The sequence below is a fragment of the Macrosteles quadrilineatus genome, unplaced genomic scaffold, assembly GCF_028750875.1.
Source record: "Macrosteles quadrilineatus isolate MER2022 unplaced genomic scaffold, UCM_ALF_1.0 Scaffold_16__1_contigs__length_3527350, whole genome shotgun sequence".
NCBI classification, from domain to species: Eukaryota; Metazoa; Arthropoda; class Insecta; order Hemiptera; family Cicadellidae; genus Macrosteles; species Macrosteles quadrilineatus.
Window position 1 is genome coordinate 1,682,302 of NW_026542609.1, and position 27,525 is coordinate 1,709,826.

Genomic DNA, 27,525 nt, shown 5'->3' on the forward strand with positions numbered 1-27,525 from the left:
ACCGGGAATGATTTACATCCTTTTGATGTCCCCAGAGGCCAAAACCACTCTTTCGCTCAGATTTATATATCTATATACATATATATATATATATATATAGAAAATTTAAAAAATAGTTTATTTAAAATCTCATGTTATTCTTATGGAGAATATTGTAAAATGTTTTAGTTGGCTTGTTTTTTGATATATTTTGATCAAACTTGGCAGATTTATTCTATACTAAGCTATAAGAATAATAATAAAAAATAATAAAAATAAAGAATTATTTTAACAAAAAATACACTTTATTAGTTTCCCTTTAGCAGCAAACCTAGGTACTCGTTAAACTAAAATGTGAATTTAATAGATTAATTGAAAATCAATGCAGGCAAATGGAAATTTGCTCATTCGTCAGGTTTGCTGCAGCGGGGGTATTAACTCATTTTTCTACATTGTCATAGTCTTCACTGACGTCTTGAATTTGTTCTTTTCTATTTAAACAGGTATTATATCCACAATAGCAAAATACTGTGCAAGGTGTGCCTGAGTTCACGCAACTACGTATTTTTCAATTCTGTTCACTGGTGTATATCAAACGCAACAAAATAAAAACTTGATAGGAATAAACCAGGTTAGGTTCATATCTGAGTTTACCCATAGCTTACTGATGTTCTCTTCACCAAAATGAATAACACAGCTCATTTAGATCTTGAGATATAGATCTTTAATAAAAGACAGTCCTTAAAAATTGAAAACCTAATGTTAGTTAGAGGTCTACAACTCACCTTAAGCTCTACATATTTAAATGAAAATTGTCTCAAATGAAAGTTCTAAGTTGACCTAGTGTTTTTAGACCAGAACGAACAACATAGTACACATAGCAGCTGGGAAATATGTCTTTAAATACAGAAGAAAGTTAAGAAACAAAACCTTTTATTCTACGTTTAAGCTTATAACTCGCCCCAAACACGTCAGATTGCAATAATAAATAGCTGAAAAGAACCGCATTAACTCACTGAGTATTCCTATACCACAACATACAATATCACGTAAAAATAACATGAGACACAATCATTAACTAAAGATAAAATGTAAAAAAGTCAAATTTTTATTTTTTGGGGTCCACAACTCATGTTCAACTCAGCCGATTTTAATAGTCAATGGCTTGGATTAAAGCCAGTAACTCACTGAGTATTCATAGTATATAACATTTCATATAACGTAATTATAACCTGAGATAATATATTTAATTAAAGAAAAATCTTGGAAAAACTAAAATGTTATTTGGTTTAAGTTTTATAAATCCCCTCAAACCCGATAGATTTGAATGACCAATGCCTCAAATGAAAGCCAGTAGTTTGCTGAGTATTTTAATAAAAAAAAACATAACATTGCATAATCAGTAATCGAGGTAACAATCTTTTTTTCAAAGAAATTTATACAACCATTAAAATCTTTGTTGGTTGAAGTCTTGTAATTCACCTCCGACTCGTTCGTTTTCAGTGATCTACATGTCAAATGGATGCCAATTGTTTACTGAGTGTTTTGTTGCAATACATACACCATCTAATAATAATAACTCAATGGGTTGGTCAAAATTTAAACTTTTCTTTTTGAAAAAATATTGTTTCTTTGGAGTGAAGATGAATAGATCGGCCTTAAAGTCCTTAAATATAAACAGTTAATAGTTCAAATTAAATTTGGTAATTTTACAAACATTTTAATACCAAAAACAGCCAGAGAGAAGTGGCGGATGGCCTCAGGAAAGATGTTACAACTTTATTGAACATGTAAAATATCCTTATTTTACAACGAAAATCAATAAAAAAAATATTTTCTAACGCTTTGCTCTGGCGTTACCCTTGAGCCAACAAAGCATCCAATAGATGTATTCGATGCCAAATTTAAAGCTCTACAAACTTTATAAAACATATTATAGTCATATTTTGAGTAATTAAGGCGCAAAATTGAAATAAAAATAATTTATTTTATTTTGAAAACTGAGTTTATTAATAAACTTTGCCTATTAGACACAGTAAAAAAAAAACTTAAATTTACGATATAAATAACATGTAACATAGATTAATAACGTTGTCCATATAAATGATTTTGAATGATTTTACATGATTCTTTTAGCACTTTTATGACTAACGCTAAACATTATTTTTTTATAAATTATAAACTTTGAAAAGTAATGCTGACCTTAAAACAAATTATATATATTTAATATACGGTATTTCTGAGTAGAAAATTTAACCACAAACATTTTAAAATAACATGCATTGTTCCATCTTAAATAGTTTTTTAATTACATTGGTTTAAGTAAAAGCTTACACTGTAATTTACGTTTCCCGCCATTTTCCAAGATGGCGGCTGTTGCCCAAGGGTACCAAAAAAGTACCCGGTGGTTTTAGGGTCTACTCACCCTAGATATCACATATCAACAATAAAAAAAACTTAATAGGACAAAACCAGGTTCGGGTCAATTCTGCCGGACTATGTCTGGTATAATTTTATTTCAGTAATAATTCAATTAATAAGAAAGAAGGGTCTCCTTCCTTTGTGAGATTAGATGCCATGAAAAATTGCTTATTTCATATATCACCATTGTTTTTGGTTGTATGGCAATACAAATTGTATATTTTTTGCTATACAGTTATCTCACAAATTCAACTGTAGCCAGTCAGTTTTGTTTTTAGCACCTCAGTATGCTAATAGAAGGCTATAATGTGTAATCTTTGGCTATATTATCTGATATTTCGTAATCTATTCATTTTTCTAATCTAAACACAATATACGGCTGTACAATTTTTAGTGAAAAATTCAGCTGATAGTAATTTTGTTGATGTTAAGTAAGGTATTGTTTCATTGTTTGTGTAGCGAAAGTAATGTTTATTTCAGGAAAAGTCAGTTGTTCACTATTTGTTTTTAGTGTATGGAAATTGAACTAGCGTATAGTGGAAATTGAAGATCTCAGCTGCATGCAAATGGGAAATTTTTGAATACAGAGTGATGAAAAAGATTTTATTTGTGCTGAAGACTTCATAAATTGATAATTTTGAACAAAGTTTAAACAAACCTCCAATCCCCTTTTATCACAATCAACCATGAATATTAAAAGACAGAAACAACTGAATCATACATATTTTTTTTATATCCATCTGAAGGTATATAAATTTTATCATAGCCAACTTTGTTTGACACAGATTTTACAATTAATTATTTTACACTGACATAATATTTGAGTAGTTAGACCAATCATGAGATTTACTACTTCTTTCACACAAGAATTTTTCCAAAAGATTCTACTAGATCCACTAAACAATTCAAGGAACTATGAATGCCAAGACAAAGAATACAAAACAAATAATTTTATTGGTATAAAATTAGACAGCTTTTTATTACATATATGCCTGAAGTATTTAGGCAGTTCACTTAAATATTTAATGTACTTTTATGAGTACAAGGTAACAAAATTATATGAGTTCCACACTTGATTCTCACTTTTAATTCACACAGAAAATTTCTTGTTCAAGCCGACATCTTGCACAATTGTTCTTCACTTCTTGAATAGCAAACTTGGACCGACAATCTTGAACACTAGAGTTGGAGTGAGCACCGACTAATATCTTTTTTAGTCTAAAGTCATTCTTCCGTCTAATTGCAAAGAACACCAAACATTTTCTTCTTCCGAACTTTCTTGCTATGGCTGAATGTGAAATAAACATGTTTGTGGGATAAGGATTGGCATGATGACTAAACTAGCTTGGTCTTGGGTTTGGCATGCAACTGAACTCACCTTTTCCTAGTGAAATGCAAGTTTCAGGGAGGCAGGGTGTTGTATTCTTTGAGCAGAGGAGTTAAACATCACTGGGCGCCACTATTAACCTCAAATACTTATTAAATCAGGAGTATTGATAACGTTAACACATAATTTCTCTAATAATACAATTTTCAGCCCAAACTGTACTAGAAACTATCTACTGACCCAGACCCCAGACCAACCCCAATTTTCAAACTATTAGGGTGGAAAGTGTTGTAGCTTAACTGTTCTGCCAAAATCCTGCCACCCTGAAAATTGGATCCTAATGTTATTATTATTACGTCCAAACTAGACTAGACTGATCACATTTAATAATGGACATCAACCTTGCAAAACTTCCGACAACAAAAGAACAAGGAAACCATTAAAAACACTCCTTGCAACCTGAAGTTGAGATTAATAAATTTACAATGATTATTTTTTAACTCATATTAGTTAGGCCTTGTTTACCTTTTAATAAAGGACAGGTATAAATATACTTAAAAATATATGTTTTAACAGTTTAGGAAATTTACTTAACAAAAGGAAGATAACAATGAAATACGGGTTGGTATTACCTAAAACAAAAGAATCGTTAAATCGTTTTGTACTTGACTCGTATGATTACAAAATAAAAACACAACAGGACCAATTTTAAAATTAGAACGATTTATGTAACTATCTTGAGTTGGAGCGTGTAATCATAGTTATTATATGTCTCTAGGAAATAAAAACAACTTGCAACAGACATTGCTTTTTGAGTTGGCTGGGGTGACATAGCCTATTAGTATTCTATTAGTATTAGTATTGCATATTTTGTATTCTGCCTACATTTGATCATAAATAATGCATCTCCTCCTTAACCTTGGCACTGTATAAGATAAAGAAAAAAAAATTATATCCGTCCTAGTTTTAAGAAAATATTACTCTTTACACTTTTTACATCCCCACCACCATATCTACAACTCTAGAACTGTGAATGGTTAAATTTACATTAACGCTTTATTATTGGATTGAAAAAGTTATAAGCAAAGAGACCTCCAAAACAGTACAAATTTACCTTTCACTCTTTCAGTGTAATAATTAAAATATTTAAAAAGCTAATGAATCAGTTTCATTTATTAGTCCTATGTTTCATACTATAAAAACCAAAGAGCCAAGTAAGAACTTTCAATGGTAGAAATTAAATAAATTCAACCACCAAAGAGAAAATGTAGGGCGCCATAAACCAAGCAGATAAGTATAAGCAATTAAACAAATATTCAACAGATCTAAAGGTAGCACTCCACCAACAGGATGTACAATCAAAACTCAAGACCAAGCTAGCTTAGTTCTAATTGTAAGATAAAAGTATAAGATAACTTACACATTAATTTTTTCCCAATGATTTGTTAAAGATTTGCAAAATTGAATCCAATAAGCAAAAATTGAATCATATTTATATATTTTTTAAGAAACTTCATTATGCTGAGAACAAAATAGACATGCCAGAAATATAAGATACAAGTATTGTGTATGAAACACAAGTGTGTGCAAGTAGTGGCAATGTATGATGTCTTAGGGTGGAATAAAAACCATTGTGTTACGTGTAACAAAAATGAACAGTGACAAGACAATTGGATACTGTGTAGAGCCAACTTACCATGTGATACTAAAGTCCATGCTTTGGAATAATCTACCGAGCTGAAACAAATGTTAAGCAATGAATGTATATAATACTGTATAAACTCTCATCAGCTTATTAGTTGGTTAAGAAATTAAATGCCAAACCAAGAACTAACTAACAAATATATGCATATCTAATGCAACAAATAAAATTGTAGGTAGGTCACAAGAGAGCAATGGTATGATCTCGAGTGCAGCAAAGGCCTTTTGCACTCGTGTTACACATTATATGTTTCCTACAGTCACTATAAAGCATATAAATAATTAGTCTTTCAAACACTATACAACACGTTTTTAGGTTCAGCTGGCAGCACAAATAGGTGTCCTAGAGAAAGTAGTACCCGGTCCGTATCACTCCGCTATTTTTCCTCGGCATGAAATGTGCTCCGCGTTTTGAGAATATAGTTCCGTATGTTTTTGTAATTTGAAGTGGTTTCCGCGCCTACAAAAAATGCTTTAAAGGTATTTTCTTGTTTATTAAGATCGTAGGAATGTTTTAAAAACGTTTAAAAGAAAAGTCCAAGTTCAGAAATACCGAAACTATAAACACGAAATGACAGGTTAAATCGTAGTTATAATAGTCAATCAGCTGCTCATAGTATTATTATCTTTAAGTGTTGCCAACCTATTTCCAAGCGTACACGGATTACGTGCATAATAGAACCACGCTGTTTTGAGTTGTTTTGTTGGAATCCTGATGTGCGGCAAAGTATAAACCGTACGATTAAGTATAAACCATACAGCAAAGTATAAATATGCAGCAATTAGCAGCTTTCTGTGCTATAAACAGTACAAGGAAGCCAACTTTGTCGGGTGACTGTAGGAAAAATAGTTTTTTTCCCATTGGGGAAAAGAGACGTTGAAGTTAGAAATAGAAAGTAAATTGTAATGCAACTAAATAATAACTTCACGAGGCAAACTTTAAAGCTAGCTAGTTTACGACATAATTACTTGATTCAAAGTTCATTTTAAATGTTTATAATACTTTGATAATTTGTAATAATTCAGTAGAATAAAAGCTCAGAAACTAATTTTCCTTGATTGTTTACAGAATTATTCTACAAAAACTATTATGGCAATTTATATTTAATATTTTCTTATTATATTACGATTATTAGTCGTTTTTCTAATTTTTTTATTTACCGGAAAACCAAGGCCCATTCTGCGTGAGTGTGAAACCTGCCACGGGATTTCCGAGCCATTGCTTTAAATTGGCGTGTGCTATTCTACACGTAGCGTTATCACCCTCACTTCACATCTACCGCATTAATTGGGTTAACACATTGTGGTATGACCCAGAGTACTTTCTTTGTGAGGTTCGGTCTGAACAGTATGTTGTACCAAGGATTTTTCTAATCGTGAGATAAAGGCCAAAAATTTGAATTAATTTGACAAAGTTATGTACTATACCAAGAATGGGAGTCACCAGAGCAATCCAAAACAAAAATCATGGCAGCATCTCTCTTCTCAATGTGACACAGCAATAGTAAGGCGGGTTACACACTGGTATCTCCGACATGATGTCGCAGATATTTTTTGTGCCTGCGACATGCCTCTCGAAAACCAACCTATGTTAATTTATGGAGCTTGTCGCAGGCGCGTGTCTCGAGTGAACCAACCGGTCGGTGTTTGGACAGACATGTCTCTTGGGCCCGCGCATGCGCAGAACACGTTTCTAGTAGTTTTGGCGCTTTTTTACTTACTTAATTGCCTTATGGTGTGAACTGTAGTATTGTGATATTATAATACTCCAATTGACACCATAAGGAAATTACGTAAGTACTGTAATACAATTAATTACAATGTATTTTGGAAAAATTACCATGAAATTATCTTTAATGTTTTTGTAGAAAGAACAACAGCAACAACACATCATCTTCTTCTGACGATGACATTATTTAAACTGATGAATTTTGTGATTCCTTCACTTTCATGTCGCCAGCACGTGCCTCTTCCATGGTTTGTATTTTATTGTATGTCGCCGACAACATGCCCGCGACATCAGAAATATCTGCGACATTATGTCGGCGATACCGGTGTGTAACCCGCCTAATAGTTCATCGAATGTCTCAACAGACCTTCTGTAAAACTGGAAACACTATTACGGGTACCTCCGATGGTCATTAAACATGACATGGAATGTCCCTCTGGCGCATCTGTTTGATAATGTTTGATGTGTCCACCATCGGCTCTTCTTACGTTTCTTCCTCAGCAGTTGAAATAGTTGGAGTTAGACAACCCAAGCTATTCAACTTATCTCCACTGGATCTGAGCCACCTCGTCTAGAATGGCCTCACATGGGTTTCACACAGTTTACATTACATACACAGTCTACACAGTCTACAGTCTACATACACAGTCTATATTGGCAAGGCCATGCGAAGCTCCTGTTGCGGGATTCATACTCGTGTAGAATGGGCCACGAAATAAATGTAACAAGAAATAACTGAAAATGTGCCGTTTTATAAAAGTTATTGTAATCAACAGCCTAACACGTCGAGTACTAATGAACATTGAACAACATTGAAATAAATGTCGACCGCACTGAGAGTGCTAAGTATTAGCTTCTTAGATGCCCTGTCAGGATGGCAGCATGTTTCTGGCTCTCCCAAGTATTAACAAACTTAGACAGAAAAATTACAAACACCTTCTTATAACTTAGAGTGTTATGAATGGAAAGATAAAAGTAAAAGATTACATTACGCCAATCTAGACATCTTACGTTAAGCACCTAAAAACTGGCACCAAACACAAAGTAAAACATCCTATGAGTAAATCTTTAAATGATAAATAAGGATTATTTAAGTACCTGACCTTTGACCAACCTTATTCATGCGGAACCACAGCAGTCGTGCCCACTGCTTCTGAAACAGAGGCTTCAAACTCATCAAGCAAATGGTCAAGTTGATGCAATTCATAATAAGCACTTCGTTAGTGTCACTCCGCAACAGACAAATTACTTACCGGTACCAAATTAATTCTTAACATTATCAACTCAAGTTTCCACCAACTTGGTAAATGCAAACTTAATTTCAACAAATAACAAACTAAACCAAAGGAACTTGAACATGACGTTACTTGCAATATAAACTATGCATATAAAGAATGGAGAGTATAATGGTTTACAATAACAAATCATATGATTTTAGATGTTAATAATGAAAAATAAATAACTGTAAAAGTCTTAACTCTAAAGTATATTTACAGGGGTCAATGGAGATGTTGATACTTGCAAGCTTTATCTTGGCATCTCCCTGTCAAATCGTAAGGACACAGAATGGTTTTGTCATTGGAACCCTTGTCGGCACTGTAACCAAAGGCATACTATTTACCTTCCATTGGGCACTTGCAGGGTTATGTACAGTTATTATTAATTAGGGTTCAGAAAGTAAGGTACGTTTTCATCTGACACTGACATGCAATTATTCTATTCCATACATATTCGTCTCTTCAATGACAGTCCAAATGCAACAACGTCTTTACATAACAATAGCTAATATGTGGCGAAAATGGATTGTAATTGCTACGGGAAAAGTTAAAAAATGCTGCTGAAAAGTAAAATACAGTATTTATTTAATACAGTATTAAACAGTGAATAAACAGTACTATACATCAAATACAGTATACAATATAAAACTACTGTACTGTGTATAGACTGCAGCAATGAGGTGTTCGGATTAGTGGACGTTCGGATTACTGGGGTTCGGATTAAAGAGGTTCTACTGTATACAGTAGAATCCCCCTTATCCGGATACCTTTTAACCGGACTACACTCGGCGGAAATGACATCTCTTTAACCAGACAATTTTTATCAGCATATTGGTTTAACCGGACTAGATCGGCAGTAAGTGGGCGATACTGAAACCTCAGTTCTCGCGGGAAAGATTCGAGACCAGTGATCTAGTGTCCTAATACAATGCTTAAATTTAAGTCGAATATCACAGTAAACGGTCCGTTTTAAAGAGTTTTTGGGGACGTCGGTTTAACCGGAAAACCCGTTATCCGGACTGGCCTCGGTCCCGAGGAGTCCGGATAAGAGGGAGTGTACTGTATAATACGCTAAGCCGATTTTTGTGAACAGAACTCCTCCCTCATTTTTGGACCGAATTTGATGATTAAAGTGTCAAAATAATGGCCCTGATCTGCAGTTTTGCAAAGTGTGTATTTTTTTGAAATATTTATTAGTTCAGGCTGGATCTTCCATCAAAGTTGGGTTTTCTCCCATAAGATTAACATTGGGGAATCTAAATACTTATGGAAATTTTGTCTCCACTAATTTAAGAGGACGGCTGGGCGTAGGAACTCTGTAGAGGTGTCTTAAAGAAAGGCCTCGGTCTGCAGATGAGAAATCAAAAGAAAAACTAAGTAAATTCCCTTAGGGATCTGTCCCGTAAGCCTTTAAAGTTATAAACACAGAAACCTTGCCTAAAACGGTACCTATCTTGACAAATTATTTGCAGTGGCCTATATTACGGACCGTGGCCCACTGGGTTGGTAACATTATTAAAAATAATACAACATTTTGGCTGTAAAAATGGTCCAATGAGTACTATTTTAGCAGCTACTGTCATGACAATCTATACTTCTATATACTTACTACTTACTATTATATAAAAATCTAATGGTGTCTGTATGTGTATTACTAATAGGTGCAAAAACTACTGAACCAACTGGGCTTAAGTTGTACAAAAATATAGCTACCATACCAAGGACCATTATAGGACTGTTCACATTTCGACACTGACCGTAGGCTTTGCCCCTTTGGCTTTAAACGTTCTGAGGTGAACATTTTAAAAGTAAATATTGATTGGTCTCCATGGCTGCGATGAGAACACTAACAATGTTTGTTTACATTTGCTTTGACATATAAATGTAAACAAAAAGAACTGCTAAATTGCATATTTCACAATTCCAGACAGCTGATACAAAGAAATTATTAAATATAATATTTTCCATAACTATGAGGTAGGTTTATTTTAATCTAACCTTTTATCATGGATTATTTAATCTAAAACTATGTCAATGATTATAGAAAAAAAATCTATAATCGTTGCTGTATCGACTCTGGCTCTGCTATGGATTTTTTAAAGCGTCTAAGTTATGAAAATAATGTTATTGATATGTTTTAATGGAAACAGTATGAAAATAACAATGTAGAGATGTTTTGAATTAATTTGGAGGCTACTTTAAATCAATTCTAACTGCTTAACATGTGTTAGATTAACTTAACATAACTTGCACATCACATTGTTTTTTAAATATATATTTAGGTAAATTAAGTTATTGTGTTTTGCCAAACCTATGCATAAATTAAACTAAAGAATATCATCAATAACTAAATTGTACGTCGTTGATTTTAGTTTTCTAAAATCTGTTGTAGGCTATATGTATAACTATATTTAATTATCAAATGGTAATACAACATACTCTTATTTTATCTTAGCATGGCTTTAAGTTCACATTTACTTCATTTGATACATTTATTATTAGTGTTTTGCCACAACACTGATTTAATTAAACCAAGGAAAATATCATAAAACTAAGCCGTACACAGTGTTCTTTTGTTTCTAAAATCAATGAAATATCTGTCACTATGCTTACTTAATGGTAAGTGTGAAAATGTAAAGGCAATGGACGATGGAACAGATTAAAAGAACTGGTTTGTATATTAAGTTGGTTTTTGACATTTTGTAGAGTAGAATCAGAGATGCAATAAAACATATACTGTATTTGCTATTACATTTTTTAGTCCTTGATGCTTTGATAATCATATTAATCTGTCTGCTGTCTTTAACGCTAAATTATTTGTTTAACATTTTTTATAGTACCCATGGTGATATAGTTTCTTTAATATTTAAAAAGACTGTATTGATAAGGCACAGCAATATTTCTAAAGTTTATAACAGCTGACTTAGTTTTGCTAATGATTTATTGTGAGTGAAGAAATTGAAGATGGAAGGAATTGTGATTTAAAAAGAAGAGTGAAATTAAAACAAATGTTCATTTAAATTTAATAATTAGTATTTTTGCAACTTCAAAATTGAAATTTAAAATTTCAATAATAATTTAAAAGATATGTAATTAAGGGAGATGAAGGTAAATCATGTATGTCAAAATTTTATTGAAGATTTGGTCAGTTTTTCTCAAATCAGCCTACACAAGGTTTAAAATTAATCAAAACCAAAATGGTGGTATCCACTACGTACCAGATTTAAAAGTCATAAAAATGTTTCTATTAAGGCCATAAAAGTTGAATTTTGTTTCTAAAAGGGTTGGCGGATGTGTAACTATTATATGCAACAGATTTATAGATTCAAATGTTTCTATTCTGTGCCCTCTTCCCGTTGCAAAGCACGGGTACAACAGCTAGTAAGGTTATAAAGAAACTTACACTCTAATAGATATACCTCCTTTTGAAGTTAGAATGTGTCCTTCCCAACAGATATTTTTTTCAAATAAAATCATAGGCCTAGATTAATCTGCATTCATTACACTGATGAAAGTGAAAGTGTTTAACTACAAAAGATCCACCAATACAATTTTAATACTATTTAACGGGGTTTCCAAAGGATGAGATACCACATAACATAGAGATACCACATGACATACTATACTAATAATAACTCCGATGACGTACAGTATGAGAAATATTTTATTCATTGAATGATCAACCATATTTGGTAGCTAACGCAATTAATATCATTATTGTTTTTACATTTATTACTCTTTAAACAATGCTAAATGCTCAAAATATATATAATTTCATTCAATTTATCGCAGTTATATGAATTAGCGTAAGCCTTGAAAGTAACTGTTGATTTTGACGGGTTTCACCTAGTCTCTATTAAACTCAATAATGCCGTCAACTTCCACTTAAGACGGACGTTTTTTTAAGGTGGGCTTCTCCCGCCTGCTAAGCTACACATTATTGAGCTCAAAGTCAGGATTGCACACGTACAGTAATCGATCCCGCGCCTCTGCGCTACACTAGTCAGTGCAATGCCTTAGCCTACTGAGCTACCATGCCAACATCGGCCGACTGGCTTTGTTTGTAGTTATAAGCACAATAGCGACAACACTAGCGCTCCTAAGTCTGCTTCAACAATGAAGTATTTGAGTGCCAGTGGGTTAGCACGACTTCTACTTTTAATAATCCCGACCTCATTGAAAGACTGGTCACCCGCGATCGGGTGTCTCAACGCAATACCCGACAAGACAAAAAGCTTCATTTCCCGAAGGTGAGGTTGGAAGTAGGAAAGAGAGGGTTTTCGTTCTTTGGGCCTAAAATGTACAATGACCTCCCCTGTGACCTGAAGATGCTGGGTGTCCCAGCTTTTAGATCTAGGCTAAAGAAAATGTATTTTTGTAAATAGCTAAAATCTTGTTAATAGGGGGATCAGTATTTTTGTTTTGTCTTTAGTTTTAAGTTAGGATTAGTTACTTGACAAGAGTCATCCTGTAAAACAGTTTGTACTGAGGAGCGCTTGCTAATAAAAGGCATTTTTATTTATTTATTTAATCATCATTCGCTACGAACGTTAGTTTTTCATAACTTTGATAATACTTTTCTCACCCATCTTTAGACTAAGAGTATCCAAATTGTTAACTCATATTTAGTACATAGCATACTAGTTCCTTCCAGAAGGAATTAGATTTTTTCATCCCCACAAGTTTTTATAAAAAAATTTAATTACTAATTTTCTATGAAAAAATAGTTAATTTTTGAAAATTTAAAAAAGAACACTTACCGGTAGAGTAAATATATTTTTTTAAATATTTCATAAGGAACTAGATAAACATTTGATCTAAAAAAATAAAAATAAATATAAGAAAAAAACTGAACCACTTTAGCCGGTTAACTCTAGTGTCCATTTAAATTTTCTAAAGAACTTAAATAATGAAAACCCCTATTTAAGATGGAACAAAATTTAAATAAAAAGTGAAAATTACCTGGAACCCAGATGCCTGAACTGAAGAATGGATTTGTACTTGAGCTTTGATTTAGATGATCCAGAATCATTAGAATGGCACCTTTGTCCAGAGTTTCCGGAGCCACTTTCATTCGATGGAATGTTCCTAGTTTTATCACAGACTTTGATTTTATTACATGTGTTATCATTTTTCACCAAATTTTGTATTTTTACCGTTTCTTCAGTGACTTTGGAATCAAAAGATTTTGCACAACGTTCAGTAGTAAGCTCTTCATTTGTACATTCTTTTGATTTTCTACCTGAATCTTCTGCATGTTTACTTATTATTATTGATTGCAAAGAACTTTGTGACTGTAGCTGGCTGGATTCAGAAGAAATTGAAACATCAAATGTTGTAACACTGTTTTCTGAATTGTATTTTCTTGAAGTATCACAGGTTTTAAAACGCACAGTGTCCTCGCTTGTAACAGTATTTACAGGAATTAGCTCTGAAGCGGTACAATCAACCATGCCTGAAACATTTCTTTCCTTTTGACAGTTCCTTTTGACCTTCAGATGATGCAATACTTGACCTTCTACGAGAACATTAGAACAAACATTTGTTTCTTGAATCTCAGTATCACAGCTATAACTTTCATGCAAAGGCAAATCGTCCAGCTTAAATTCGTTTGGATCCTGTAGCCACAAAATGTTGCAATCTTCAACATCTGGTTCCGAATTTCCAGAATTTTTCTCTAACAGGTTAGCATGCATTTCTGTCAATTCTTCTTTGGTTATGTCTGGATTGTGAATTAAGGACTTTATTATACTTCGCCCTTCTCTTACTTTGTCCATTTTCTCCTTCACTTGTTTGACTTTCTTGGTCATCAATTTCTGAGCTGTTGTGGGGATTCTGAAATAGAAGAACACAAATGAATGAGTTTAGCTGATAAAATACATTCAAAACTAAGGAAGTAGTCATTGACATGACAGTTTTTACATTTAGTTAACCAGAGAATTTTAAAATATAAAGACTGGGATCGACAAAAAATTGATGTTGTATGCAACAAAAATATTTTCACCACACTACAATGTTTTTAGGCGTTTATTGGAGGCCGAAAGCTACGTATTGCTGTCCATGTAAGCTGTCATCGTCAATTGGGGACCGAGCAGGTTTTTACATCCCTAGGGCCAAAAACCAACTGTTTGCTTATTTAGTTAAAGCATTATTAATGCATGCGGAAGACCCTAGAATAAACACAGCTACACCCACAGGAGTAGAAATATTAACAGCACTCAAAGACTTGAAGAATGGCAAAGCACCCGGTGTAGACAGAATAACCCCAGAGATGCTTAAATTGAATGCTAACTTGACAGCAGAAATACTCCTGGAATTATTTAAAGAAATATGGGAGAAGGAAACAATAGCGGATGACTGGAAAAAGGAATGCTAATCAAAATCCCAAAGGAGATACCTCACAATGTTCTAACTGGAGAGGCATTACCCTGCTTTGTTAAGACTGTTGCTAGTACAGTCTTTACTAGAATCATATTAAATAGAATGTAATAGACACAAAACTTAGTAGAGAACAAGTAGGCTTCAGGAAGGACCATTCCTGTATCAACATGATCAACACCCTAAGAATCAGTGTTGAGCAATGCTCAGAATACCAGTCATCGGTCTATTTGGCCTTCGTGGATTTTGAAAATGCCTTCGACTCTATTAACAGGGATTCTATTTGGAAAGCACTGCATGAGTTCGGAGTGCCGACAAAAATCATCAACCTCATCAGAGAATTCTACGAGAACTACAGATGCCAAGTAATCCATAAAGGAAAACTATCGGAGCCATTTGAAATTGGAACAGGAGTTAAACAAGGCTGCTTACTGTCACCAATAATTTTCCTCATGGTTCTAGACAAAGTAATGAGGAAAACAACGAGTAGGCAGAGAGGCTTGCAGTGGGGTCTAACAGACAGGTTAGAGGATATTGATTTTGCCGATGATTTGTGCTTGATATCTCATGCACTAAAAAATATGAAAGAAAATCTTGAGGAGCTTAACACCAATGGAAGGAAGGTCGGCCTCAAAATAAACTTTGAAAAAACTAAAGAAATGAGAATCAATGCAAGGAACAATAATTCCCTGGAAGTGGGCCATAAGGTAATTGAGCAGGTGGACCAATTTCAATACCTTGGAAGCACTGTGTCAAAGATGGGGGGCGTAGGATTAGGAAGGCCAAAGGGGTATTTGCACAACTAACACCAGTTTGGCGATCAAACCAGATACAAAGAAATACCAAGCTAAGAATATTTGAATCAAATGTTAAATCCGTTCTCTTGTATGTTCGCCAGACATGGAAAGTCACCAGCAAGTTGTAGGTCTTAATAAACAAATGTCTCCGCAAAATTTTCAACATCCATTGGCCACAAAGAGTAAAAAACGAAGAGCTTATGAGAAGAACGCATGAAAGCCCCATTGGTGAAGTTATCAAGAAAAGGAAGTTTGCTGGATGGGTCGTACACTCTAAGATGACCAAATGATAACATCAGCAAACAAGCATTAGAGTGGAACCCCCAAGGAAGCAGAAAACGGGGAAGACCAAAGATAACTTGGAGGAGTTCCATCGAGATAGAGATAGAGGAGTAAGGCAAGAACTGGAGAGAAGTAAAGCAGCTGGCCCAGAACTGTGTACAGTGGAGAGCTTTTTTGCGGCCCTATGTCCCCCAAGGGAATACAGGAACTAAGTCAAGTAAGTCAAGTCATTAATGTATCTATTAAAAATACACAAGCAGTATCAATATGCATTGCAATAGACTTGTTTTATTGTAACCGCTACCATAGATAAAACATACGTTCTTAGTAGATTTTCCATTGTCATGGAACAGCTGAAGCCAATTTTATCGTTAGTTCCGTCCGATGCACTGTAGAGGTCGTGTTTTGTTTATAATTAGTTGTTTTGTTATTTCAGTAATTTAAAACCCCGTTTAACCAAATAAAACGACGTAATCACAAACAATAACTTTACCACCAGTGTCACCAGACATGAACTAGACACGAAAAACGAGCTTCAAAATTTACAATGGTGTACAGAAGTAGACATGGAACTACTCGTGTTTGTTAGTCTATGCCGCTACCTAGGCAACTATTTAGTATTTATTATTGTTTTTGCTGATTTCTCAAAATATTTCACATAACCTTTAATTTGTAGTAGTGTTGACTATTAATGTGCATCATTATTGTGGTGAATAGTGGTAAGAGGGTGTAGTGTGGTGAAAGATAGCGTTCGTACCATGGGCCAAATGGTTTTGCAGCTCTATATCGTTTTAAGTTCTCGACATCGTCTCAAACTTAAAAATGATCTCGAGCCGGCACAGCCTCATTTTCGGCACTAGATACGAAATATACTATTCATTATTAAATAACGCAAAATTATTTATAGGCTATTAGTTATAAAATATTTTTTTTAAGAAGTATAACTTTATCAAAAGCTTAAATCTTCTTCACGCTCATAATGAGCTCTGAGGAATACGCCAGTTTTATATGGAGTTTTGTGCCTACTACAAAAGAGAGGGATAAGTAATGAAAAAAATTAACTGTATGGATGTAGCAAAACTAATTAATCCTCTCTTAAGCTAATCACAATATAGGTTACTTCTAAAAGGCCTACTAACATACTAGATGAGCACTGTTTAAATAATAAAACACCACTTTTAAAATTTGGTTTTAACATATTATTTCCATTCCTCAAATATGACAACAGTTACTGTTATATATATTCACATCATGTACGAGGACCATTCTGAAAGTAACCTCCGTTTGACAGATAACCCTATGGAGAGAATAGTGGCATGGCCAATCGGCTACAAACTTAAGCAGCAGATCAGTTGCTGTCCAAATCCTCCACCAAGAGTAAAGTGTAAGCCGTTATAAGATTTTTAACATCAAAATTACCAGTTTTTGGCTGCAGCTATTCATCAGAAATTTTGAAAGTACCAAATGTGATAACTGAGGAAGAAATTTGTGAAAGGGTTCATCTAAAGGGTCATACAAAACCCCATATGCTAACCAGTAGCTCCCATTTCTTCTAGTATAATGTGACGTGGCTGAGAGTATATCATGGGGTCATATGAAACACCAGTCGTTCTCTGATTACAAACAACTTATATGTACTTGTTTGAATTCACTTTTTATACTTTTAAATGTTTTCCTTTTGATGTTTGTGATATAAGGCCCACCCCCCTATGTGTGTGGTTATGTGATTTGTGTTTTTAGGCTTATTGATCTAATCTTGACTGGGTTAAGGTTTGTTCACACTTGGCAAATTACTCGCTGCGACTAGAGCAGCGGCTACTAATCGTTAAGTGAGAACAGAAAGTAGTGGCAACTAGCACTTGCCACCGAGTAAATGTTTTAGCCATAAAATAAACATCATAGATGCCATTTTGGAAATAACTGTTGTTCAAATCAGTGTTGTAATCTACTCTTATAATAATTCAGTTTTGAAAATCTGTGTACAACTAAATCTACAGTTCTACTGGACCGAGATTATTAATGAATGGGTTGTTGGAAAGTTTAATCTGTGTAGATTTGCACATAATTAAGAAAAGTATAATTTTTATAAAGATTTGTGGTAAAAGTAAAAATACAAGAATACATTACAAACGGCTTCTTCAGAGTTTTGATTTATAGCCAAGTTTAGGCTGCCTTTATTGAGTATTTTCAAGAAATGCACTTAAATCTTACTAATATTATAAATGTGAAAGTTTGTGTGTTTGTTTGTGTGTTTGAAGTTCAATCACGCATAAACCACTGGACGGATTGGGCTGAAATTTGGCATGATGATAGCTTACATTCCCGATTAACATATAGGCATATTCTTATCTCAAAAATCCCTTCGGGCTCCGCCCCAGTGGCTCTGTAATTCCCCATGTTAACCTTATGAGTATTCATATTTAAAGCGAATTAAAGAATTTAGTCAGCTGTTTCAACTAAAAAAGTTGGATCTATGATATGGAAAAGCATTAAAAAGTTATAAGATTTACCAACAGGGTGCAGCACTATATTTTTTTGCATTTATGAAAACAGCTAATTTGAACTAAGCAGCAACAAAAAACTGTGATTCGCAATGAGAACTGTCAAAGTAGGATTGTTTACAGTTATGTTTATGTTTTTCATTTCATGAATAATTTGTGATATTTTGTGAATTGTTGATAACTTATTTTCCTATATTGTTTAGGTGAAGTGTTAGAACATTATGGCTATGGTAGATGTGTAATACTATAGAATATGTAAATTTAAAAAAGCAAATTTTATCAAACTGTGTCCTCCCTTATTGCAAATGCAAAGCTTGAGTATAACTGCAAAAGCAATTTAAACTTATACTCCAACCTCGTACGAAGGAAGGGTACTCTGCTAGTAATTTATATTATTAATTACATCTAACTTAACTGGTGAGCTGCCAAGAGAACAGAAGCCAGGACTCTAGGATAATAATTCTGCGAAAGGACCTTGGGACCAATCAAGGTCTTTCACACTCCTGAGTTCCGATTCGTCCATCGATAATATGACTTTATTGTATTTAAATAAAATGGAACGACATAAAAATAGTTTATTCACACAAAGTTAGGGCCACACGACCTTTCTACCTCTTAACCTGAGTTTGATAAAAATACAGAAGAGAAAATAACAAAAGAAAATACATAATAGCTCAATGAATAAATAGAAGACAAGGAATATGTTTATTCAAGGCCAATGCATTTTAAATGTAAATTTTCCAGGCCCTAGATCATTGTATGTCATGGATTAGACAGTTCTTTATTTTCATAATTCCCACAGATGACAATTTTCTCAGCACAGTAAACACAACCAATCTGAAGCAGCCGCTACAACTCGCCATGACTCAAGAGTATATTTTGCTGGTGAGTAGTAGATGTGACTAATAGTAGCAGCAACTAAGTTGCGGCGAGTTAGTTGCCAAGTGTGAACGGGCCTTAAAGTGTAACCCTATTAAATATTTTGTATGATGACTATGTCTTTTCCACGTTTGTTATAAATGACAATAAAGTATCTAATTTGATTTGACTTAAAAGTGTGAGCAATGGCTCAAAGGCACAGGCATGAGATTTTCTGAACAGAACTTTTAAGCTTGTAAAAGGCTTCCATAAGTACTGAAATGTGTATGATAATTATGTAAAAGAATAAAGTCAAGATGTAATTTCATTGTAGATGTTAGCTTCCGTATTCCCATTTAATATTGAAAAAGGAACTTTAAGATGTATTAAACACAGTGTTTTATTTACATTAATGTTTTTACACAACTGGCCAGAGGTTACTTTCCAAACGGCCCTCGTAACTCACAACAGTTGTCACTCACTCAAAAGAAGCGCGGTGAAGCGTAGTCTCCAGCTGTATGATGTTCGAACACCTCACATTGACAGCAGAATGTGTATCACGGAGTCTCTGCTCGCTATCTTTAGCCACCAACAGCTGTTTATGCAGAGAGTCTTCTGCGGCACGCAGTGCTCTGCGCAGCTCGCTAATGTCTACAACCGCTTGCTCCAACCTGCGCTGTTGACTGTCCAGATCATCCAGTGACTCGGTCATCTCCGACAGGTCGTCCAGCAATCCAAATCTTTGACATAAAATCATTTTATTTTAACCTCTTCAAAAGCCCATTAGTAAAAATTTATTGAAAAACTGATTTAAAAAAAAATAAGAAGCCTAAGGTTGAGGTAAGAGTTATTAATAAAGTAGGGGCTCAATTCGTAGAGCATTGGTAGAGCGAGGACAAGTTTATTCTGCCTGTTGCCTGGAGAAAATATCAAATTATACAAGGTTATCATAATTTTTCAAGATTTCTTTAACTTTAACTCAGACAATAGACTTGTTGTAATTCCTGACTGTGTTTTATTTAATATCAATGTGCCTTGTATTTCCTACACAGGTTTTAATATAATGATAATTACAATCATTTTGGGCTTATTTGTTCCAGGGGTGCTTTCTCCATTTTGGATGTACCATGAATAAGGGTGCTTAATCCATCCCTTCCTTTAATTAATTTAATTAATTAATTTTTACTTTTAAATATATATTTTCAATTGCTACATTTTTAACTAGAACCCTGGTTAACCGAAATAAACGGGGGAGAGCATTTTCGGATAACCAATTTTTCGGTTAACCCATCAAATGCTAAAAATAGCCTATGTATTACCACAGTTTGTAGGAAAAATAAATTTAAAACAATGTCTATATAATACAGTGTTTTATTTCAGCTGCAAAAATGTTACAATGGGTTATAGAAAAGTCCCTTTCGAGAGAGGAAAGGGCCTCTCTGTCAACATATTACTTATATTTTAGCCCTGTATTAATTTTTGGAACCGTTATGGTTAACCCGGGTTCTACTGTAGGTTGAAAATGTAGCAATTGAAAATGTATATATAAAAGTAGAAATTAATTTGTATAAATCTATGAAAGAAACAATGAGGGTTCTTTACATTAGTATTTAATTTTAATTGTTTATTATTAGTAGTTTATTGACAATTATTACTGTGTATAAAACACTGTTTTAATGCTGTTATTTAATAATAGTTATTTTACTGTATTTATGTGACCATTCAAATTGGCTAGTCAAGCAAACTAAAGTTGATCACTGATTTTTTAAGTTAGTCATTTCTAACTTGAGAATACTGGCAATGATTCAATCTCTTTGGTTAAGTTAAAACCAAGCAGAATATTTGCACACACTCTCACATAAACCATACTGAAGCTGAAAAAAAACTCAACTCCCGTGCATTGGCAAGAAAATCCAAACACCTACAAACTTATCTAGAATATGCAAACATTATCTTAAAACGTGTAACTTACTACATACCTTTCACTAAGCAGTTCTGATTTTTTGGCTCCCAACTCTTCCTGAGAACATGGTTTTGGGTCTGATTGACTTGAGTCTTTTAAATCTTCTGGGGCAAGAGCTTCTTTAATATTTTCTGTTGAATTGGATTCCGCGTTCTGTTCCTCCACCTGTATTTCACATCTAGTTTCTGGATTCAAAAACTGATGTCTATTAAAATGTTCTACAGAGGATTTACCAGAATCAGGAGAAAAATCTCGAACATCACCCACTTTGTCACTGAGCGTTTCTTTAGTCGATACATTATTTTCATTGTCACAATTATTGACTCTACTACAGGGTTCTATGTCTCCGGAATTCAGCCCAAAAAGTCCAGAAGCGCTTGCCGTAGTTTGGCTGAAATAGAAATCCCCGGTTGTGGAAAAGTTACCTACTGTAGAACTAGATTGAGATTCACAAGATATTTTTGGTGAATTTTCTTTGTTCATTTCCAACTCGTAACTAGATATATTTTCTCTATTTGTGGCATTATTTTTCTGGACTGAAGAAACTATTTTTCTTTGCCCGCTTAGGTTTTCTGACTTTTCTTTCATAGCTGCTGTTGTTGTGTCTACACTTAACCGTTTTGATCTGCTTTCATCTGAGTCTGAGTTGGTGGCTCTTTGGGACTGATCTAGATTTTTTGAATCCGTCTCAATTTTTCTATCAGTAATAAGGTTAACTGTCGGCACACAAATTTTTTGATCCGAGGACTTCAATTGTTCATTCTGAACATTATGACAGTCTGAATTTAGTCTCCTTGCAATATTTTCTTCATGGTGGAAAGAACTGATTATTTCATCTGCATCACTAAAACCTGAGCTTATGGAGTCTTCTTTAACATTCACATTTCTAGGGTTACTTGAGCCGTAATTTTCTAATATCCTTTCATCCAAATTCAGGTCCCCATGGCTACTATTAGGCCTACTATGGATGTTTTGGTTTGAATTCTCTTTAATCTGTTTGTTGTTTTCTGTCGTAAGAACCTGTTTTAAAAGTGATTTAGATGTCTCTGTTGCCTTCCTAGGAATTCTCTTCAACCTTCTTTCCCTCTCCTTCTGTTCTAAAATAGCTTTCAAACGTTTGTATTCTTCCTGTTTTTCAATGGGCAACAGCTTCTACAAAATAGATAAATAATAATTATTCAAACAGGCGAAATAAATGTAATTACTACTATCAAGGCACAAAACAGGAATTTCAATGGAAGTGCGTTTTGTTTTCAAAGTTGAGATATAATAGAAACAATACATTTTCTGTAATATCCCAATACATATATTTAAGAAGTTACACTCATCACACATGAAAACACCATTGGAGGGTATTCAAAAAATTATATTATTCATGATTAGGCTAACACCCAATTCTAGGTCAGATGTAGAGCTTAATAAACAGTAAAATGTTTACAATATTAAGACCAGGAATTTCAATCATGATCATTCAATTTATTTAAAACTATCTAAATCTACAGACTGGACGTGTCAACAAACAAAAAACTGTTATGTAGGCTGATCAACTAATTTTGCAAGATGCTACTCTCTTTATATCCTCACAACGCAGTTGTAAAAACGTTTAGGCCTATAATGCATTTTAGTGAACACACATTGAAAATAAAAAAAACATATGAGATTAAAAAATACCAGTTCAACTTTTTAAGAATTGTAGCAGCACATTTTAAACCCATTTTCCCTACTGCTGCACACAAATAAATCATCTTTTGTTTGCAACCTTGAGATTTACGTTTAAAACCCACAAACTAGTAACTTACCATTGGGGTGCCATGTAGCGAGTCATCATCAGTACTACTTCTACGATCTCTTTTCTGTGTGAAACTTTGAGCTCTTACATCTTGACTTTTTCTAGAAGATACGTTTTCAGAGCTGTTGCGAGCTCTCATTAACAATTCGTCTATACTGCGTTCAAGCTCATAGTCTACCACCGGTCCTAGAGGTGGCAGTGTATTGGTTTCCTGTATTCGTATTTTTCTGGTCCATTCGCATTCTTCTTCACTGTCGGAATCTTTATTTACATTGATCACTAATCTCTGTACAACTGGCAAAGACTGTTCCACAGGTGCATGGGACTGAGAATTCGTTGGGACGACAACTTTTAATGTCTCTTTCCCATGAAGCACACTCCTTCGATCATTACTCATTCGAGTGAGTCGATATTTTGAGGTTTCACCAACGACTTTTCTTCGCTTGATAACTTCTTTCGGTTTTCCTGGAGCTAATATTTTCCTTTGAGTGTATTCCTTATTGCCTTGGTAACTACCATAAGGTTCAGTCTGAGGGTATGAATTCTGAGGGGGAGTAGTGGTTGGTGTTTTAAAGAGAGGTTTAGGAGATAATGATGTTAATGCACGGATCCTTAAAGTGTCCTCGTCCTCATCTTCATAAGGAAAACTGTAGTCATGTGTGCTATCATATTTAGATTTATGTTCAGGAGACATTCCAACTTCGTCTAGAACAATCATGTCAGAAAGATCTATATCATTGTCAGCCATGGGAGACTCATCAGAGAAGTTAAAATTTTCTTCAGCGTCAATCCCTGTGTGTTGTTGTTTTTGTAAAACGTTTCCTGAGTTATCATCATCTGTCCAATTATCTGCAGGCAAATCTGTTTTGCACAAAACAATGGGCGATGAGCTCTCGTAATCTTTAGGCGTAATCTTTTCTGGACTGGTTTCACAATGCTTTCCATATCCAGAACTAACACTAGGCCTACCCTGTTTATTTTTGGTTAAATTTGCACTACCAGCTGATTTGGTCGTAGATTTCCCTGGAGGTTTGGTAATACAAAGTAAATCTAACTCTCTATCAAGCTCAGCCTTTAATTTTATATATTCTTTCCTAACCTTCCTCCTCCTCTTTTTTTTTGGCGGGGGGACTTTCTTTGGTACATTTTTTACAACATCAACTGTGATTAAATTATTTCTCAAACTAGTTTTTATAGAATCAGACTTCTTGGAACTGTCAACTTTCATTCGATTACTGAAGTTTGGTTGATTCATATCTGATTCATTGTCAAAAGAACGATTACCAAAAAGAGAACTGGAAGCAGCAAACTCTTCTTCAACATTCAGTTGATTTGATATTTCTCCTAAAACTTCAGATTTACTATGAGAGGGGAAAGGGGGTGGGGGTGGAGGATGAAGCATTGATGTAATTGTTAAAGGAGGAGGTGATCGTAGAAGAGGAGGGGGTGGGGGAGGAGGTAAAACTGACCTCAATATTGTTGGGTCAATCATCTCCGGACAGTCACCATCAACACCTGGAGGCAAGGGTTGAGGTGGTACAACTGAGCATGAATTCACTGAATGTGTCACTGAACCATCATACAGGGGTTTTAAGCCTAAATGAACAGGTGCAAACAGTTTTGGTTTTTCAACAACTGAAGTTTCAGGAAGCTCTTCAATAACATCTTCTCCAAGATCTGATTCAGCCAACTCCATATCCTCTTCACCTTGAACAGAAGTTGACGATATATTTGGTGAAAGAGGTGTTGTGTTTTCTTGGTCCAGAGCTGTGTTGCTTTCATGAACAGAAAATATGTCATCTCCAAATCCAGAAGGAGCCCTCTTCCGTTTTTTAACAACCAGTCCTTTCTTCTTGCGCTCACCGTACTTTTTCATGACAGCTGATTTCAGTGCAGCAACACGTAATTGTAAAACATCGTCATCTTCATTTAAGCCACAAGGAGCTTCTGAGGATTCTGGCTCAGCAATCTCTTCGACAATTTGGTCTAAAGCTGTTTGAGATGTACTTTTATCATTAGAATCTGATTGAGTTTCCTCTTGCGTTGTTTTCTTTTTGGTTTGTAATGCAATCATCCTAAGCTGGGAAACATTATCTTCATCATTTTCATTATCATCAATATTATGTTGTTTGCGATTATTCTCATCTAGATTTACTTGATCTTTTCTGGGCTCAACTGGTTTGACAATTAGTTTTGAGGAAGCACCAGGAGTAATTGTTTCAATGCAGTTATCTTTAGGGATAAATGTACCTAAAGTTAATTTTGGAATTAGATACGAAGTAGATTCTTTACCAGTAGAGAATGTTTTACTATTTTTGTCATTGACGGGTTTATAACTGTATTCTGAAGATGGGCTGTATGGTTCCTGATCATCATTTGAAACACTTCCATTAGTTTCAAGTCCGGTTGCATTTGATTCACTAATAAGGACAATGTCCTGCTGCTGTTCCTTTGCCATAGTTGTTGACATCATTATGAAATCTTCCACCAAAACTGAAAGAGAATTTTCATTGCTCAAACTATTTCTCCTTTCCCTTGCTTTATTGTCAGTCTCCTTTTGATTAACAATTTGACTTTCAGGAGAGTGATTGTTTTCTAAATTTCCAGAATTTTGATTTTCAGTTTGGTCCAACCAAATTTCTGAACTAATTTCTTCACTACTAGCGGAAGAACAATCTATACGGGTGTCACTTTCAAATTTTGAAAAATGAGCAGGTCTTTTGTTGTTGCCCACTGAAGATTGGCGGTTCAGATTGCTGGTTATGTTATTCTCACAACCACTCACTGATGATGGGCTGGAGGGGGAATATGACAGTGACATGCACAACTCTGAGGATAACGTGTCTGGAGAATCATTGGACTCAAATACTTGGCTGATGGGCGAGCCATTAGCTGTTACTTCAATACAGTCAAGGTTTTCATTATTAGCTCCGTTTTTGTTGAGTGTCAAGTTATTACTTACATCAGTCTCTTCATTTGTAGCAGGAGTCACGTTCAATGGAGGATTCTGGTTATCATCAAGAGTGCTTGTACAACTCTTGTCTTTTTCAGGGTTACTTTGTGATAACTGTTCCATTTCTTCACCATCTGAATCTAAAGTAACTAAAGGTGGAATTTTTTTGGGAGGTATGATTACTTCAATTTCACTATCATCACTGTAATCTTTACTCTCAACATTATCGCTGATTGTAATTTCCTTCTTAATAACATTATCCATTTCTGAACTAGACTCAGTTGCATTTGGTGGCTTGGCTAAGCCTGAAGTGATCAGTTTTTGCATTAGTGAAGTATTTTCATGAGTTACGACAGTTGAACTAGGTATGGATGATAATTGAGTAGCTGAAGTAACAGTTGAGCGACTCTCACAATGATATTGATATTGAGAGTTGTCTGGTGTAGGCCTATTCTTTCCAAACCTTTTTCGTTTCCGTTTTTTAGATTTGTGACTTTCATGATTACGATTATGATCGGGATAGCTCTTATAATTAGGCCTTGACAACTGTTTTTGGTTTGTTGTTCTTGACACAAAATCATTGGAAACATTTCCTAAAACAAAGAAAATGTATTTAGAATTATTTTAAAACAAATGTAACTACAGTAAAATAGGTCTTGACAACTCTGATCTGTACTGAACCGTCTCAAATGATCAAATTTAAAAATAGGATACATTAAGTTAACAATGTGCGAGTATGTGTCATGAGCAAGTGAACATACGAACCATTCAAAGTCCGAAAAGGAGTCTAGGTTGGGTTACTCAGTTTTAAACATTTCTCTAACCAACCTTAATTAGCAATGACGCAGTGTCGTGCGTGCTCCCGCTTGGGAAATATCGTACAAATAACAGGCGGGAGAAATTTTTTTTGATATGAATTGGGTGAAATTAAAAAGTATCTTTGTTAAATTATAAATCTGACATCTTACTGTTATTTCTTGTGTCCTAAAATGCTTGAATGATATTTTGAACAATGTTTGAAGCGTCTTGATAAAGATTATTTAGCATATGTTATAAAACTATAATGAAAATCTTTTTGAAATTATATGAAAACATTAAAAAAACCTACGAGTAAACCATAAAATTCTTTAGAAGAGTTGGTTAAGTGTCTAGCGGATGTGTGAACTACAATAATTCATTTAGCCAGTAGAATGACAATTTACTTCGTCAGGCCACTAGACCGTGTTTTTTTTAATTAAATATATAAATGCGAAAAACCTCATCGACAAGCTATTTCATCCTCAGTCCCGTTGACCGAGTAAAATTAAATACGAGAATCCTCTTCTTCGACAATTTACTCTACCGTCAGCTCACTTCGTTGTCTTAAAGGTAGGGATGGGTAGAGCGGCAGCGCACCCAGCTGTGGAGGCCGCTGCAGACATACCAACTACTGTATCTTATATTGGCGGTTTTTATTCCGATGATTTTGAGTTATCACAATGCAACGGACTAGTGACGAGTGCTAATTTTGTGTTACATGTAATTGTGTGTTTCTTAATCGATATTCTTTGATATAAAGTACAGTGAATAT

General features: G+C 34.4%; 1 protein-coding gene across 5 annotated transcripts; it reads right to left on the reverse strand.

Moving 5' to 3' along the window:
* Positions 1 to 3,335: 3,335 nt before the first annotated feature.
* LOC129005107 (uncharacterized) lies at positions 3,336 to 25,462 on the reverse strand. 5 transcript variants are annotated; one of them, XR_008491800.1, is made up of 8 exons: positions 23,013 to 25,462; positions 21,230 to 22,365; positions 19,733 to 19,990; positions 13,397 to 14,269; positions 8,652 to 8,753; positions 8,272 to 8,307; positions 5,424 to 5,464; positions 3,336 to 3,688 (listed from the first exon to the last, which is right to left on the reverse strand). XR_008491800.1 is itself a non-coding variant. In XM_054433912.1 (7 exons), exons 1-5 carry the CDS (start codon positions 25,458 to 25,460, stop codon positions 8,657 to 8,659), a joined length of 4,812 nt encoding a protein of 1,603 aa, XP_054289887.1. In that variant the 5' UTR covers positions 25,461 to 25,462; the 3' UTR covers positions 3,336 to 3,688; positions 5,424 to 5,464; positions 8,652 to 8,656. The 5 variants fall into 5 exon arrangements, 1 of the variants encoding a protein (XP_054289887.1); XR_008491799.1 differs by having other exon boundaries at positions 8,272 to 8,310; XR_008491798.1 differs by having other exon boundaries at positions 8,272 to 8,753.
* Positions 25,463 to 27,525: the final 2,063 nt, after the last annotated feature.

What these genes read in the sequence shown, in the direction of transcription:
- LOC129005107 (XM_054433912.1), bottom strand. Translation starts at nt 25,460, where the DNA reads ATGGCAAAGGAACAGCAGCAGGACATTGTCCTTATTAGTGAATCAAAT. An exon ending in TCAGAACTGCTTAGTGAAAG is followed by an intron (nt 19,991 to 21,229) that starts GTATGTAGTAAG and finishes TTTATGTCAAAG; the next exon opens with ATTTGGATTGCTGGACGACC. An exon ending in TTCAGGCATCTGGGTTCCAG is followed by an intron (nt 8,754 to 13,396) that starts GTAATTTTCACT and finishes CTTTGGTTACAG; the next exon opens with TGCCGACAAGGGTTCCAATG.